General features: G+C 44.7%; 1 protein-coding gene across 5 annotated transcripts in view; it reads right to left on the minus strand.

The window, feature by feature from the left end:
- Positions 1-16,828, minus strand: part of Bcl11a (BAF chromatin remodeling complex subunit BCL11A) — a 94,661-nt gene extending 77,833 nt beyond the window's left edge. For all 5 annotated transcript variants that reach the window (XM_035453312.1, XM_027387998.2, XM_027387997.2 and 2 more), the window contains exons 1-2: positions 16,774-16,828; positions 9,671-10,000 (exon numbers count right to left, since the gene is read on the minus strand). In XM_035453312.1, coding sequence (XP_035309203.1) covers positions 9,671-10,000; positions 16,774-16,828 — 385 coding nt within the window. The remainder of the gene's footprint in view (positions 1-9,670; positions 10,001-16,773) is intronic.
- Between the last annotated feature and the right edge of the window lie 368 nt (positions 16,829-17,196).

The raw sequence follows: 17,196 nt of genomic DNA on the forward strand, positions 1-17,196 counted from the left end.
AGCGGAAAGTATCGTGGGAATTTGGATTTTCATGCTTCCCAATTACCCATCTGGAGGAGAAGCCTCTCCTTGCATGCTGACACCTCACTAACCTTCCGACATTTAAAAAGGCCTAGTGGCAGAATTCCCAATGCATTGCGCTTCCCACACCCCCAAATAACCACCAAAGGTGTAACTGTGTTCGAGTCCCATCCCAGCTGGTGGACAAGCCACACTGAGAATAGCAGCTTTCAAAGGGCCACATGTCATGCTGAAAGCTCCATTGCTAGCCCCAGAGGGTCTGTGCTGTGGGGACTTGTTTAAACTATCGAAAAATATTACAGTAATAACTCCTCTCTGGCCATTCTTCCCTCACCCTGCCCCTCATCACCATCTCAGACTTTTCAAATAGAGGGAGGTGAAAAACCACAAGTTCTCCTCCTGGTTCCCTGACTTTCATATTGGCAGGCCCAGTTTTCATGTGAGCCACATTTTAATGTTTATCAGAAAGGATAGGACACGGGGCTGGATGGAACCTTCATCCTCAACCATCTATATGAGCCACAGGTCCATAGTCCTGACCAATTCTGTTTGACACTAATGTTACTCTACATGAGCAGAGTTCAGTGAGTGCTGATATGGGATGTGACAGGGTAAATCAGAATTAGATTAAAAACAAAAGTTTAGAGACTGATGCTACATTGCAGAGCAAATGGGACTTGAAGGCCAAATTTCCCCTAACTGCCTTGGAGTCATTTTCCCTATTAGAGCATTTGCCTGCCATCCCCCTGCTGGCCAGTCACACAGGAGAATGAAATATATATAGGACTTGGGGTAGTCCTCATTTAATACAATACCTGTATATTTAATATATAGCAATTAACTTGTGGTCAGGAGTCTGCAGGCAGCAGGCTGCCCCACAAAGATAGCAGGGGAGGAGGGCCCAGTGCTGGGACAAGCACAAAAGACAGGTCCAACGACAATGCCTGCTGTCGGCAGCTGAATTATTTTTATACAGGAATTTTTATCTCTATTGTACAAACAAGTACGTGTCTGTGCTGACTTGTTAAGTAATCCACTTGTATGTAGAATAAGGTTTTTTTTCCTGCTTGCTACCAGTCACACAGCTCCAAGATCAGAAGAAATACATCGTCTTTGAAGCTGCTCAAATGTCTTAGTTAAAAGGACAGCAGTTGTTTTCAAAGATCCAAGAGTATCTTTATCAGAATTAAATTTTTCCTTATTGATTTTTCCCCTTAACATAACAAAAACATAACATGAGAAGGTTACGATTTTATTATTAAAAATTTTTCAGCCTTGAAATCATTCTTCAATAGTCAGGGCTCACTTTTAAATGTAAAAGAATATTTAAAAAAAATTATTAAGGTGGGATGAAGTAGGGGAAACTCCTGAGATTTAAATTTTAACATTGGTTAATGCATTGTTTTAACTGAAAACTCAAAGGATTTTTGGCTGAGGCAGAGGTTAAAATAGGCAGTATTTAAAAAGGGGGAGGGGGTTTGATGTGACTGGCCCCTTAAATGTAAGCAGGTCATGAAATCATGATATACCTGGAGTCTGAATGGGGCAGACTATATCCTTTTGTCCAACAAGATGTCCTGTCTTTGGAACATAAGGGCCAGATTCAGCAAGTCAAGCATTGTGCTCCCACTAGGTAAGAACATTATTTCCCTAAAAACTAATGGATGTGATCTTTTGTCTTCAGCATTCTTCAATATCAAGAAAATGAACAACTAATGAACATAAAATTCAGTGCCTGTACCTAGAAGGCTTCCCTGTGTTTTAGAAAGTTCAAAAAAGAAAATGAAGAAGGGGTGGGGCCAGCAGCACCTGTGTTTGTGTTTGTTTTGAAGGCGCCTCATCGGTTTCGAGGACAGTCAGTTATTGATTTTAATGGGAGTTTTTAGTTAGTGGATTTACCTCTATCTAAAAGATCAAATTGTAGGTGTAATTGTTCTTCCCCAATGTTAACGACAGTGAGGACACAAACAAAAACTCATTGTGAGTGGCCAGAGGTCCCCAGGTATCCCCTTTTTCAACATACCTGCTTCAGGGCCCCACTGGGAATTGCCTGGAGACCGATTTGGTTCTGAACAGCATGCTGCCTAGCCTCTCCAGAAAAGGGTGTGCAAGGTGTCTTTCTCACCTCTTTTACACAAGTTTCCACCGGATCATCTCACCTCTAGGTGAGTATAATTTGTTGTTTAACACTCTAAGAACTTGGTATTTATCTATCTAGGTAGATCATGAGTGGATAAAAAGGAGGGAGCAGGGGAAGGCACGGAAGGCCCAGCCTACCTCTGGTGCACACGTCAGCTGCACACAGCACATTGCCTTGGAGGAGCCACCTGTCTGAGTAACCCTTCCAGCAGTGTTGCATCAGACCTGCTGGGTCTCTGGGGCGACTCGGAGATGAGACACCTCAGTTCCCTGTCGACAAACTTCTAATTCGCCAGTTCTGGCAGCTTATTTTTCCAAGTGTTTTGTTTCAGGAAGCGTGTGTATTTTTCTTTGTATGTTTGGTGGGTTTACCACAACTGGTTCTGACAGCTGTTGATTCTGCTAAATGAACACATTATGAAAAGTCTCTATAAACCTCAAGCAATAGCAGACTCAAATATAATGGAAAAACATTTTAATGGAGCTCCAATAGAGAGAAGGTTTTTAAAAAGAAGTGTAAATAAAGGTATAAAAGTCTTTAAGTCAGCACTGTGAGTATGTGTGAGTGTATGTGTGTGAATGTGTGTGAGTGTGTGAGTAAATGTGTGTATGAGTGTGTGAGTGAATGTGAGAGTGTGTGTGAGTGAATGTGTGTGAGAGTGTGTGTGTGAGTGTGTGAGAATGCGTGAGTGAATGTGTGTGAATGTGTGTGTGAGTGAGTGTGTGAGTGAGAATGCGTGAGTGTGAGTGAATGTGAGAGTGTGTGAGTGTGTGTGAGTGAATGTGTGAGAGTGTGTGTGTGTGTGTGTGAATGTGTGTGAGAGTGTGTGTGTGAGTGAATGTGTGTGAGTGTGAATGTGTGTGAGTGTGTGTGTGTGTGTGTGTGTGTGTGTGTGAATGTGTGAGTGAATGTGTGTATGAGAATGTGTGGGTGTGCAGTGAGAGTGTCAGTGGGTGTGTGACTGTGTGGGTGTTATCGGGGGAAGGGTGTTACAAATCACCAAATATTTACACTGTAATCCCTTTGTTCGAATCACATACTTTTAACAGAAAAAGCTGGAACTGTGGCTATTTAAATTTTTTAAATATTCAAAAGCCAGTAATTAACCATATGAAACAAATTATGTCGCATTTCTCCATACCAGCACATGAAAAAAAAAAAAAAAAAAAAACCTAACTGGTGGTGGATTGGGGGTGGCGGAGTTGGGGAGACATCTCTGAGAGGAGAGGATAATGTTTTCATTTTGCTCTAGATCAAAGGAGAGCAAGATGAGAACTGTGGCATGGCGAGCATCCCTCCATTGCTGTCTTTCACACTGGGCTATCTAAGTCTATGCAATCCCAGACTAGCTGCATATTAAGCTAGCTGTGTACAGCTTTATTATGGTGCAGTGGTGGAGGAAGCATTAATATTCTGACTCCACATCTGACAGGGCATTTACATGCGCCCATCTGAGCGGCACCTGAGAGCCCCTCCAAGGTGCAGTAACTGTGCGCCTATTGTAAAGGCAAATGAAGCTCACCTATTCCCTGCTGGGATCAGAAGTGACCTCGCCACCCCCCATGCCTCAAATCCTTCCCTTGCCAACCTAACTCAATGCCATCACAGAATGACGAATGAGCTCAGAAACAGACCCCAAGTTACTAACCCTGCTAAGAACAGCAAAATCCTTTGCTGAATGTTTTAAAAATGCATAGGGAGTACAGCTGGCCAGTAAAAAGCAGGGAGACAGATTCCAGTGAACCCAATATGGAGTATGTTGCATTCGAAAACTGATTAGAAATACGGTCTGATGTTTACTGGCTTGAAATTGGGTTTGGCATCAAGCACACTGGCTTTAATAAGGCTGGCATTTTAGTATTATTATTATTTCAAATTTGCCTTTGGTCTCAGAGAACACATGTGGAGAGCTAAGGAATTCTTATTCGTCAGGTTACATTTCCTGGAAATTAAGTTTGTGACAGAAAATGACTCCAGTAGCAATAATATGGTTCGTGCTCAAATTAATTAGGTCATTGTTATAAAAACTACATGGCAAATTACAAAGGTAAATTTACAGATATTGGCCAGTGCTCCATACCCTGGCCGTAAAAGGGAAAAGCAGTTTAATAGTGCTGATTTACCTGGGCCACAAGAGGAACAGAAGAAAGGTACAATGGTCAATTTTCTATTTGGATTACAAATAAAAATACTGGTCATTCTCCATTAAATTATATAGCCTGCACATATTTTATTAACTTTACTAATGTCCTCCAAATTGACACATAAAATAAAAGCCTGCTTGATTTGAAATATTAAAAATAGGCCCTACATTTAAAAATACATTTTATCTTTGAAGTAACAACACCACTGCCATAGCCATGACCCAAATGAAATCTGAACTAGCAGAAGGTACTAAAGATCCTTGGTGATTAAATCTCATGCTAAATTGTGGCAAGGTGCCAGAGTGGGTCCAGCTTAGTGCTAGGTGTTTTTTACTGAATGAAGTCAGAACAACTATATGTAAAGATAGACAGGGACTTGAAGTGAAGCCCGTCAAATGATTGCTTTGTGTAATAAAGGATGCAAACAGACCGACCAAGGTAGGGCAGACTAGCACCCAGTGACATGTTCCGTGGGCCTTCCTTCTCCCTTCAATCTTGTATTTTCCCCGTAAGAAAGCCAAACTTTGTAAGCGACAGTCATGCAAAACCACATTTGCCTCTTTTCCTTTATTAAATACCACCAGTGAGACATCATGAAAATCTAAAATCTGTATCCCATGTTTGTTATGTACCCCAATTTAGCTCTCCCTTATTGGCCAAACACAGAAGCTACAGTGTGAAATTAATCACTTTCCTGGACTCTAAAATGTGCCATTAATATGCATCCAACTGGCCTCTTCTCAGAGCTGAAGGTGCCTGTCCTGACCCAGCTGACATTTCTACAGCCAGCTATATTTTCCAGCCCATGGACAGCCCCACAGTTAAATGCCACATTCCCTGGGAGAAAGGTGTGCAAAACATAGTTCAGATCCTCCAACAGCAGAGTGCACACAACCTGCCCCCAACAAGGACAGGTTGATTTGAGAAATTACAGCACTTGGGGGTTTTTGTTTGTTTGTTTTAGTGTTCACAGAATAAACACAGAGAATGGGAAGGAAACTTTGTCCCCCTCTGTTCCTATTCTTGCAGTGAATACATATTTGTGTTTCCAATAAAAGGCCATTTTTACATTAACTGTCTGTAACAGCAGGAGACAGAAGAACGAACACAATCTCCACATCACACACAGGATGCTCTCCATATCACGTGGACCTATTCTCAAAACTATTATTTCTGAAAGACGCCTAGGAAGATGCACGGTGCCTCTTTTCTGTACCACCCAGAGGGTGACATCACAGGGACTTTGAGATCTTTGGGGTCTTCTACATTTTAGATTTTGTTTTTCTTTTTTGGCTCTCCAAAGAAAATTTAGCAACCATTCGGGCCACCGTGTTTAATTAAGCTTTCAAAAGTCCTCTGACAATGCCAACCATTGTAGGACACTTCTGTAGCTCAATCACGCAATCACTGTGACAGTTCTATTTACAATGTGTCTTAGAGTTTCTCTGACATTGTACTTTGACAAAACATCCAAGCTGCCAGTCCACAACCTTTTCCTGTCTTATTTACAAATACAGCTTGTATACAGTATCCCAGTTCCATCAACATCAGTTCATGGGTAGTGGCCTCACAAACACGGCCTCTCTATGAAAATTCTCGGTATTTGTTACAAAACAGCATTCTCTGCTCTACAGAGTCAGAGGTAAATAAAACGATTGCCAGCACATTTGTTTTTGAAGGGTGGTGCTTTCTGGTTTTTGCTGCCACACTGAAAATTGACTTCAGAGATCAGTATTTTTTTATTCAGAATCATACAAATAAAGAGAAATGAAAAATAAGCAGTCATAAGACACTGTCATTTATAGTCTCATTTATAATTAATATACAAACACTTCCTCTAATTCAGTCTAGGCTAGGAAAGAATGAAAATGGGTACAAAGAGAAAGGGGAAGTTTGTTCTGCAAATTCTGGAAAGCGTGAATGTGGCACTTGGTTTACCTGTAAGTAAAATGCTAATACAGTTGCTTTTAATATTTCCCTACCCATTACAGGCTGTCTTGCATATCATTAGCCAGATCAGTTGTTCTGTCTAGGCAGATAGTGACAAACACCCCAGTGAAAATGCCTGCATTCTAGATGTTAGGGGAAAACCAATGCTCCATCAGGAGCAGCAGGCTGCCCTGCATCTTAGCAGACTGTTTTCTTATGCTGTCTACAAGCTAACTTTATGATAGTCTAATCTTATTTTAAAGATTCCTGTGTGCAATGAGCCAAAACTTCAAGACTGACACTGTGAGATAATGTTTGGGGCCCTTTCTGTGAAAGAAAAACAGTTTTATACTCACTAATCTTCAATGAATATTTTACTCATCATAAAGACTTAAATATATATATATATATATATATATATATATATATATATATATATCATGTATATATTTCTCCATGGGTAAAAGGCTGCTCCTATATGTTGATAGGTTTTTGATATGCATATTGTTAATAGCCAGTTAAATGAATACTGTTCCAATAGTCTCTGTGGATCATAATCATATAAGGCTCTGAATATCTAAACAAAATTGGAAAGGCAGCTTGCTCACTGTCTATGGATATAGGTAACACACGTGCATGGTATATGAGAATGCACAGCCATCTAGTCATCAGGTAAAAACATTCTGCAAAAAAAAAAAAACCCAGTCAGCTTTGGGAGACTGGCCATAGCCCAAAAGCCTGCTACTTTACTGCAGCTCTTAAGAATTCTACCTTACCATACTGTTTCAAAGTCCCCAAATTCTAGGCTTTACTTAGGAAGATTTCATTCCTTCTTCCTGCCTGTAAAATGGCACAGAGCACAAAGTGAACCCCAATCTAACTTATGTCACTTTCATAAAGTCTTTCCTACCCAGCATGCGTAAATGACTGTCTTTCATGTAGTTGCCAAGCATATTCTTGTAGACATGCATCAGTATATTTCTTCCCCAACAGAGACTACTGCTTCTCTCTTTATGACACATAGTTCAAATGTCTACTGAGTGGTTACTGTTGGGAACCACTTGTTATAGAGAAACCAGCTGGGAGGACACAGTCATCTTCCCAGAACTTCGATTCAGGGACACCCAAGGTCCAGAGTATCATAATTTATGTGCAATGGTGGAACATGAATTTCACTATAGGAAACACTTAATTCATTACTGTGAATCAAAAGAAGCCATGACTCTAGTTACTGACATCTTACTTTGAGATGTGACCATGCTATTCATGTTCAGCCAATACCAGGGTAAGAACAGGTGATTAAGCACAATGAAAAGAATCAAGATGTTGCAATTATTCCTGCATGAAAGGTTTACCTCACCTGGATTGCATGTGGACACTCAATGAGTATCTGAGACGCCTTAGATAGCTTTCCATTACAGAGAAACAATGAACCATTTGCCCTAGAAAATGTATTTCAAATTTGCACCTTTTTCTTTTTTTCCTTTTTTCTTTTTGGCTTCTTTAGACTCTCCTATCACACTGGTTTTGAAATATCACAGGATCACTATGACAAGCAGCAAGTTAAAGACTATTTCTTTTCATGCACATCCATGTCGAGTCACAAGTGCAAAAGTAAAAAGCCTAACTATTTATAAGGCTTTCCTCAGCCTTCAGATCTGTCTTCTAAATCCAGAGGCCCTGATTTTCAAACTGGCTAACCTGAAACTGAAAACCTGCTTAGGCCTTCAGGAGAAGTGTGGTTTTAATTCTCTCCTGACAGACACTGTGTTTTGTCTTTTAAACGAGCAGCTCGATATGTAAATACGATGTTACATCACAGAAGCCTTACTCCATATTTGGTGATTTAGCAAGGCTTTGGATCTCCAAAGACGACAAATCCCCTTCCGCCTGCTCTTGCTTCATTAATCATGCCTTACACTTCTGCTCATTTTCCTTCCAGTCACAAGACAGCACATGGAAATGGTCATTGCCATATCCTACAGGGGGGTGGGGGAGATAAACATCTTAACCTACATGTCTCAGAAGCTAAATGTGGAAGCTTCTAGAAGAACACACTACATAAGCAGCTTTCCTCGGCAGCAGAGTCCTTATTTCACTAAAGAAAAAGAAGAAAAGAAAACGCCCCACTTGATCTTAACGATCATGATCACATGCCAGGTAGGGGGAGTCTGGAGGGGGTGAGGGGTTATGCTATTTAACGCCCCCATCACTGATAGCCCAACTCTATGGTCCAACCATTTCAGACACATGTTCCAATAAGCCCTGTGACTATCTACATTGCCTTTCCAAAAATGAGCAAACCTGCTTTTGTAGGATGGAGGCAGTGCAGAGAAGGGACTGTCTCCCAGATGTGGCAGGCCTGTCACCACAGAATCTGCTTTTGCTTTGTCTGATGTGCTAAAGCAAACAGTGTTTTAAGAGCCACTGCCTAGTGTTGCTGTTTACCACTAGAGCAGGGAATTAAAGTCCCTCTGTTAGCTTTTAATTCCATTTCCCTGGAGCTGAGAAACCCGCACACCTAGCTACCTTCTTGGTAAAATTAACCGAAAGAGAGAGAGAGAGAGAGAGAGCTATTAAATATGTGCATGCATTTTTTTTCTCCAAGGAAATTTTTACATTAGGCTAGAGAAGAAACATTGGAGTCGGTACTGGACATTTGTAAGGGTGACATGTGGTTGTGTAAACCACAAACAAAATCAAGATACATCTGTCAAAACCACATCAGAGACAAGAGAGAGCTCTGAGAAGCATTTATCACTGAGCTGAGGAGGCAGGCTGCAGGGAGCAGCCATTCCTGTCAAACCAACCTTTTGAAATTTCCAACATGCCCTTAAACTTTTCGAGTAAGCATGTCTGTGCGCTCCAGCAACTGCCCTCTCTACTCTGGCCTGGCCAGTCGAAAATGGCATCTTAAAGTCAAGGTCACCGTGTCATCCCACCACGGGCTGTGTTTAATTACAGCCCCAAACAGGCTGACAGCCAGTATGGATCCAAGGCTAGCCCTGGAACTCAGTTAACTCTTTCCATCCCTTCAGACAAGTCATTGGCTCAACTACAACTGCCTCATATATACATTCCCAACACCAGAAGTGGACACTGAAGACTTAGCTGGGTGTAGTAAGGTTCAACACTTTAAAATGAGAAGGCAAGCAAAGGGAAGAAGAAAGATTTGGTACTGTCAGAGCCAGGCAGAGGGTGTCAAACGTGTGTAACTTTCCCACCTACATCTGACTCGGTAAGGTGGAGAAAAAAATTTATTGTCAGGGTTCTGGACGGAAGCAACAGGAATGATGTTTTAACGTCACAAGGCTGTCGTGGACAGTCACGTGGAGAAATACAGACAGCACTCTACCATGCCTTCCTGGCTTCCTACAACACCTCTGCAAATGAAAAGAAAACATGCAAACAGCTTTTCTCCTTGCTTCTCATTTACCTGCTATGTGTTCCTGTTTGGGGCAAATTCCTCTAGATGACGTTGATAAACAATCGTCATCCTCTGGCGTGACCTGGATGCCAACCTCCACAGGATTGGATGCCTTTTTCATCTCGATTGGAGAAGGGGAAGGTGGCTTATCCACAGCTTTTTCTAAGCAGAGGCTGCCATTGCATTGTTTCCGTTTGTGCTCAATAAAAATAAGAATGTCCCCCAATGGGAAGTTCATCTGGCACTGCCCACAGGTGAGGAGGTCATGGTCCCCTTCTGGAGCTCCCAATGGGCCGTGATCTGGTTCATCATCTGTCAGAATGGCTTCAAGAGGTTCGGCTGTAGTTGAAAAAAGCAAAAACACAATGATTAGCGAACCAGTGTGGAGAGAAAAGGAAGGACATACATTTTTAATCCTATCCCCCACTTCACCACAGCGTTCTCCATATAACACCCAAAAAAAGTGGACACAGGCAATGTGCCATGTGGAGGGTATCAATAATCAAGGAAATTGATCAGTGAGGGTGGCCATCATGGCCTAAAGGAAATACCCCCAACTTGAATAACTCCAGAGAAAACACACACACACACACACACGCACGCACTAATTTTTTGAAAAGAATGTGACTTTAATGGCTAACACAAGAAATATAAAGAAAACTTAAATAATACGGGAAAAACATGTACTGGAACCAAACATGCTTCCCCGCCATACATTAAGTTGTCTGTTGTGTCCAGGATTAGAGGTGAATAAGCACACACGCCCTTTGTATATGAATGTGTATACTAACTGTACATACATGGCCTCACAGCAGAGAAGGCACCACATTTACACCGAAGTCATCAGGAAGTGACTACATCCACCTAACTAACCATCACAACGCAGGGAATCTTACACTGCCAAAATCTGTCCTCATTCTCAGCTACTCCACAAAAAAAAAAAAAAAAAAAAAAAAAAAAAAAAAAAAAAAAAAAAAAATCAAAAGAATATCAAATTACCTGGCACTTCTCAAACACACTCACTAAATGGGTACTTCTGAGTAGTTAAGAAAATAACTGAGAAGATTGTCTAGAATATTCTAAACATGTTGGTTCTCGGTGGCTTCCATGACATAAAATCAGAGTGGACTCCCAAGCTCCACACTTTAAGAGGGCTGGGCATCCTTTCCTCAGAGTTGCGATGCTTCACCTAATGTAGTCAAAGTTGACTCATTTTCTGAGTGAGCTCCAAAGGCTTCATTACAGAACATTTCTGCACACACGATCACCAGCGAGTATTATAACAAGGCAGACATGCCTTTCTTTCCCGTCTGCCTTTTTTTTTTTTAAACTCTACACTCCAGCATCTATTTGAGCAGCTTCTATTATTTTTTTAACCTTGCAAGTAGAGAAAGAGGAGCTGGAAATGTTGTTTACACCATCTTAAAATACTAAAAATTTTTTTAAAAAAATCACAAAAATACAAAACATGTCCAGGATGCCGCCAGTTAATAAAGTGAAGCAGAAAATGTACAAGTCTTAAACAGTTAATCAGTCTGACCTTCTTTAGCAAGCTGCCAATTTCACATTTAATGAACTTAAAGCCACAGAGAATCAAAAAATAGATTTTAATTTGAGTGTAGAATATTGGAACAGATTTTGATAAAGTGCAAAAATCCAGCGAACTCAGGTTAAATTTATTTCAACCCTACCCAGGCTGAATATTGAGGGGGAGATCTGGAGTAACTCCCAGATGTGCTGGGTGAAATAATATTAAGAGTCCTGCCTAAGCCGCACCTGTGCTCAAGTAGGACATGTCATAATTCCTCGCCTTTGGTACGCCTCCTAATTGAACATAAGGTCACCACAAGAATATGAAGGTTATCTCCCTACTAATGAAGACAGCAAAGCAAGCACTTAAATGTTTCTTTGCCCAACATCCTGATCAAAAGACAAATACAGAATGCACAAGTATGCATTTCAGATAAAGGAAGCAAACGGAAGTGCTTCCCATTGTGTCTTCACGTCATTTTTCTCCTGCATTCGCTTTCATTTTGACCAAGTGAGGAGTGGGAAGTCCTGATCCATGATCCCTGCTATTTGAATTAAGTATTTTAAATGAACGTTGGCAATTGTGTTCCTTTTTGCTGTTGTTTAGCTACAAGTTCTGGGGTTGAGAGACTGAGAGGCTCAGGGGAAGATTTTGTTCTATTAAAGGTAAAACATTTTTGCAAATCTTATCCTCGGGATTCATTTGGGGTTTTGTTGTTGTTGCTGCTGCTGCTGCTGTTTTTATTCCCAGGGCCTGATGGATTTCAGAATCTAGGAACAGTATTAGGAGCAAAGGGGATATTCTCTTAGATATCTAACAGTTAAAGGTAAAAAACAGACTTGGTTAAAGTCTTCTAAACGTAGTGACTGAACTGATTTACAATCAAAACCAGGAAATGAAGTGGTAATTCACAGGTTGCTGATTACACCTCCACATCTCACCTAATTAATTTTATAGGAGGCAAAGTTCTTGAAAATAACAAGATGATCAAATGTACAGATATAAAACCTGTAACCTCAACATTTTCTATGCTCTTAACATAAATTATTGCTAATTAACAAGAATTATATCCTAATGTATGAAATACATTTAACATCGGTTTACCTGAAAAACATTTGGCTAGCTATGTTCAGAGAAATATCAAAATGTGTTTTTATTATTGCTGCTGCATTATTTTAAAAAATCAGACCAAATGGGGCACAAAGAAAATATGAAAATACTATTCTCTTGCTGCAGCCTACTGATTTGCATTGACATCCTCTCTCAGTGGCAACCAACATTTCCTTTCTGGGCATCAGATAATTTCTCTGTATTTTAATGCAAATTCCCCATTCCCTAAAAACATTCCTAACCTCAGCCATTTTACCCCCTCCCTTCAATTCAACTCCATCCTAATTCTCTCCTACAATACCACCCTTTCTAAGCCCAGGCCTAACTCGGTACAAAGCGGGGAGTCCTCGATTGAAGTGGAAAGGAGTGGACAAATAATCACAATAATTAGCCGCGAATTCTATCTACAAGGGGGGGGACAAAATGAAATGCTTCTGCTTTTAGCAAGATGGACTGGACGATCTCACTGTCTCAGCTACCGCAGATCGAGATATATGTATATATTTGTATTTATGTCTCTCTTCTCCTCTCCCGCCACCCCGCTGTAAACATTAAAAGAGGGGTCAAAATCCTTGTAAGAAATGTTGGGAGAAAGAAGGTAAGAAAACCAGGGCTGCTGGGGGAGGGGGAGGGGGAAATGGGAGCTATGTCTTCAAGTTTGCTTTCCAAGTGGATTTTCTTACACGATAAAGCAAACGGAGGCTGAAAAATCAGGAAGGCAAAGCAAAGAAACAAAAGCAAAGCCAAAGGCGACAGGCCGGGGGCCGGGGGCCGAGAGCCGGGGCCCTGCGGGAGTAGGCCGCTTAGAAAGTGAAGTTGGGCACCGGGGCTCCCCGGCACAAAGCGAGCAGCCTCCTTCCTGGCTGCAGGCTCAGGCCGTGCACAGCGAACACGTGCAGCAGCTACCCGCAGTCCCAGCTTGGAGGAGGCGGGTGGCCCGAGGACTCGGCTGCCGCCTCCACGCCCATTCCGCCCGGCTACCGCCGAGTGCCGGTTCCCTGAAGCAGCCAGTTGGTGAAAAGGGAAGTAAGGTTTGGAAAACTGAGCTGGATAACCTGATCAAGTCTTGGCTTCATCCCGCACACCCAGAGCGCGGGTCCTGAAATGCATTCTGTGTGCACAAGCTAATACTTTTACTTTGGAAGATCTGTGCAAATGTGTTTCACCCGCAATTCCGGGCACCGTGTGCGCGCCAGGCGGCGACCGCGGTTATTCATTATTAATGACGCTGCTAGCCCGCATCATTATGATGATAACTATTACTATTGTTGTGATTTCGGGCTTCCAGGCGAGAGCTGCAGGAGGCGGGGAGGGGGAGCGTCGGGTTGCCAAGCCGTCCGGTAAGCCTGCGGTGGCCGCGGAGACGTGCGCTGTGCGCGGGGATGGGGGTGGAAAAAAAGTGATCCTAGGGGCCAAGGGCAAACTTGCCATACCCCTGCTTTCGGCCAGCTCCAAGCTCGAGAGCATACTCCCCCTTCCTGGATACCAAAAATGCCTTCCCTGAAAGGACCCTAAAGTGCACCAGGCTCCGCGCAGGGAGCTGCGGGATCTCCTTGCACGTGGGGGTGTCGGCAGCGCGCCCCGGCGCTTCTACACGGCCCTAGCCAAAAGCATTTTTTTAAGTCAAAATGAAGAACAAAGACCTAAGGGGTAATGGGGGGTGGAGAAAGGGAATTCTGCCTAACCGTTCCTTGCCCCCCACCCCCACTCTCCCAACGCTCGTCCCTCCCCCGCCGAGAAACGCCGGGCAGCGAGTGGGGGAGGCTCTGGTACAGGTTCAAGTTCGCTGAGCTTTTCTTGATCTTGTTCTGCCTCCTAGCGACCAAATGGCTCATTCAGTCCACGTAGCTGAGGACGGGGGTGGGGGTGGGAGGTGGGGGGGGATTGTCCTAAGGACCCGGAGGTTCCTGCCCTCTGAGCACCCAGAAAATGAAATAAGTGATCCCTGCACATACCCCTCCAACTGTCCTCCTAGTCCAGTGTCCCTCCCCCGGACAGCAGAGACTAATCCTCCCAGACTGGAGAGTCCCAGAAGGGACCCAAGTGGGAGGAGAGTAGTGAGCAGCTCGGACTGCGCCTCCCAGACTGTCCCTTGCGCCCCCATGGCATCCTTCCGACTGTCCCAAAGTCCCGGCTTTCCCGAGTCTTGCGAACACTGCCCTTCCTTCCCGCCGGTACCTGGCCGGGCTGTAACTTCACACCGTCGCGCGCCGCGTCTGCTCTGTATCCGGCGCGGCCGGTGGGAGTGGGGGCGGGGGAGAGCGGCGAGGGAGAGATGCGCGGGGGTGGGGAGAGGGAGGGCCCCGCAACGTGCCAGGGCGGGGGAGCTTCCGAAGTGTGTGACAAGTTCCTCGGCCCAGAGTTGGGGGGGGGATCAATTCCCATTGAGCACCCCTCCCTCAACAAATCCAGAAGAGAACATAGGGGGTCCCTTCAAGCTTTCGTCAAAAATTAAGAGTCACGAATAAGAGGATTTGATGGAGAGGGAGGGGGGCATGCCTTTCCTTACTGGACTCAAAGTTTCCTAAGTACCCACCATCAGCCTCTCCAAGCACACCTTCAGGTGGAGTTAATCACCACCGCCACTAGCACACTTACATAAACTCACAGGAGGAACCCCTGACCAAGACAGGCCCAGGGTATAGGGCAAGAACCCAAGGATGAGTCTCGCTGAGTCCAGGGACCCTGCACCCCCAAAACGCATACACAGCACACTTCTTACCTGCCCCGCCCCCCTCCTCAACCTAGCCAGGCAACTGCTTTGGTCCAGGAGGCTACTGGCCAGATTGGGAGGGGGGCAGGGAAAGCACGTGGTAACTAACCTCCCGGCCGCCCAAAGTTAAGAACCAGAGGAATCTAAGAGTACCCCGGGTGTAATGGAGAGCACTATTAGAACTCGCCTTTACAGTTGCTTTGCAAAATAAAAATGTTTTGCAAAACCGAGTTTCATCCTGCAGCTTTCGCTGTCTGGGAGGTCGAAGGGAAAGCTGGGCATTGTGTTAGGGGCGGACCGGAGCGCAGGCCGGGCTGGCGGAGTCGCGGCGTGGCCTGCCGCGGTGCCTGGCGGGTGGGCGGCGAGCGCCTGGTGGGCGATCCCGACTCCAGACTGGGGTGCGGCGAGGTCGGGCGAGGCCCGGCCGCTGTGGCCGCCTGCTCCGGGGCTGCCGCGGCGCGCTCGGTCCTCTGTCTGTTTGTTGGCAGGAGGCTCCCGCACACGCGGTGCTTGTAAACATTCAGACACGAGATTTTTCCCAATCAAAATCCACTTCCACTTTTTTTGAAAATCTTCCAAAAAATAGTAAGAGGAGGGAGTTCCTCACTCCCTCTCCATGCCGCCGGCGCTCTAAGTTTGCAACTTGATGGGGGCTTGGGGAAGGGGTGTCAAGGATTTTTTTTTCTTCTATTTTTTTCTTTTCTTTTTTTTTCTCTATTAAAGATCGTGGAATTTCTTCAGGGGTGGGGGATGTGGACGAATCCCAGGAAAGCGGTGAAAAATATGACTGGTGGAACATTTGGTTTCTTTTGGGGGGCAAGAAATTGTACATTCTTTTGCGTTACTTTTTTTTTTTTTTTTAACGCGTCTTCGCCTCGTCTCCTCCTGGGCTCAGCCAGGAGGGGCGGGCAACGGCAACCCGCCGGCGGCGGCTCGTGCGCCCTCCCTCCCTCTACCGCGTGCCCCGGGCCGCCTCCTCACTCGGCCCTTGCTCCTGCCCTTCCGCGGCGGTGGCGGCGCAGGAGGGCAAGCGCGAGGAGCCCGCACAAAAGGCGGCGGGACAAACACCCACCTCCGGCCGGAACAAAAGACGGCAGCGCCGGGCGCGACTCCGATCCTTCCCGGTCACCCGGCTCTCCCAGCCCCTGCAGCCCCTCTCTCCGGAACCGGCTGCCTGGGAAGCGCCGGGGGGCCCCTTCTACAGTCCCACTTTCGTACTATTGTGGGGGTGACTACTTTCCTCCCTCTGCACACTTGACCGTGCACATATTAGTGTCCTAAGGCCAGTCTCACCCCAGGAATTGTTTTTAGACTTGACGCCCTCCCTCCCCCCTCCATTTTCCTATAGTGAAGTAGAAACAACCCCCCTTTCCTTCCAGCTCCCACCCCCAGGTTTGCATGTGAGTTGTTCGCATCCTTAGCATTGTTCATTATTTTTGCAAAACTGAGGTAGAAATCATAGCATTCCTTTTTGAAAGAAGAAATACAGCGGCGGAGAGGAGGAAAGAGGAGGAGTCAATTTTTTTATAAAATTAAAAGGTGCGTGCCGTCTCAAAAGTGCACACACGGTTCTCGTTCGAGAGGGGATATGGGGCTTTTTCCCCTTTAATATCTTTTTACCCCAACTAACGAAGGTTTTTTTACCTGAAAAAAATTTTAATGCATGCACACACCCCTCTCTCAACCTCACTCTTGCTTAGCGTCCTGCGCGCCCTCGTGATTATTAATAATTATTATTACTATTATTGGGTTACTTACGCGAGAATTCCCGTTTGCTTAAGTGCTGGGGTTTGCCTTGCTTGCGGCGAGACATGGTGGGCTGCGGGGCGGGCGGCGGCGGCGGCGGCGTGCGGACGACGGCTCGGTTCACATCGGGAGAGCCGGGTTAGAAAGAAGGAGACTCCAGAGAAAATATCTTCATCAGTGCCTTTTGACATCCAAAATAAATTAGAAATAATACAAAGATGGCGCAGGGAAGATGAATTGTGGGAGAGCCGTCATGGCTTTTTTTTAAGCAAAAAAAAAAAAGAGAGAGAGAGAGAGAGAAGAGAGATAGAGGGAGAGAGAGAGAGAGATGAAAAAAATGGCAAAAGCCCCCCTGAGCTGCAAGTTCAAGTGCGGACGTGACGTCCCTGCGAACTTGAACGTCAGGAGTCTGGATGGACAGAGACACACAAAACA

Source organism: Cricetulus griseus, assembly GCF_003668045.3.
Source record: "Cricetulus griseus strain 17A/GY chromosome 1 unlocalized genomic scaffold, alternate assembly CriGri-PICRH-1.0 chr1_1, whole genome shotgun sequence".
Lineage (NCBI taxonomy): Eukaryota > Metazoa > Chordata > Mammalia > Rodentia > Cricetidae > Cricetulus > Cricetulus griseus.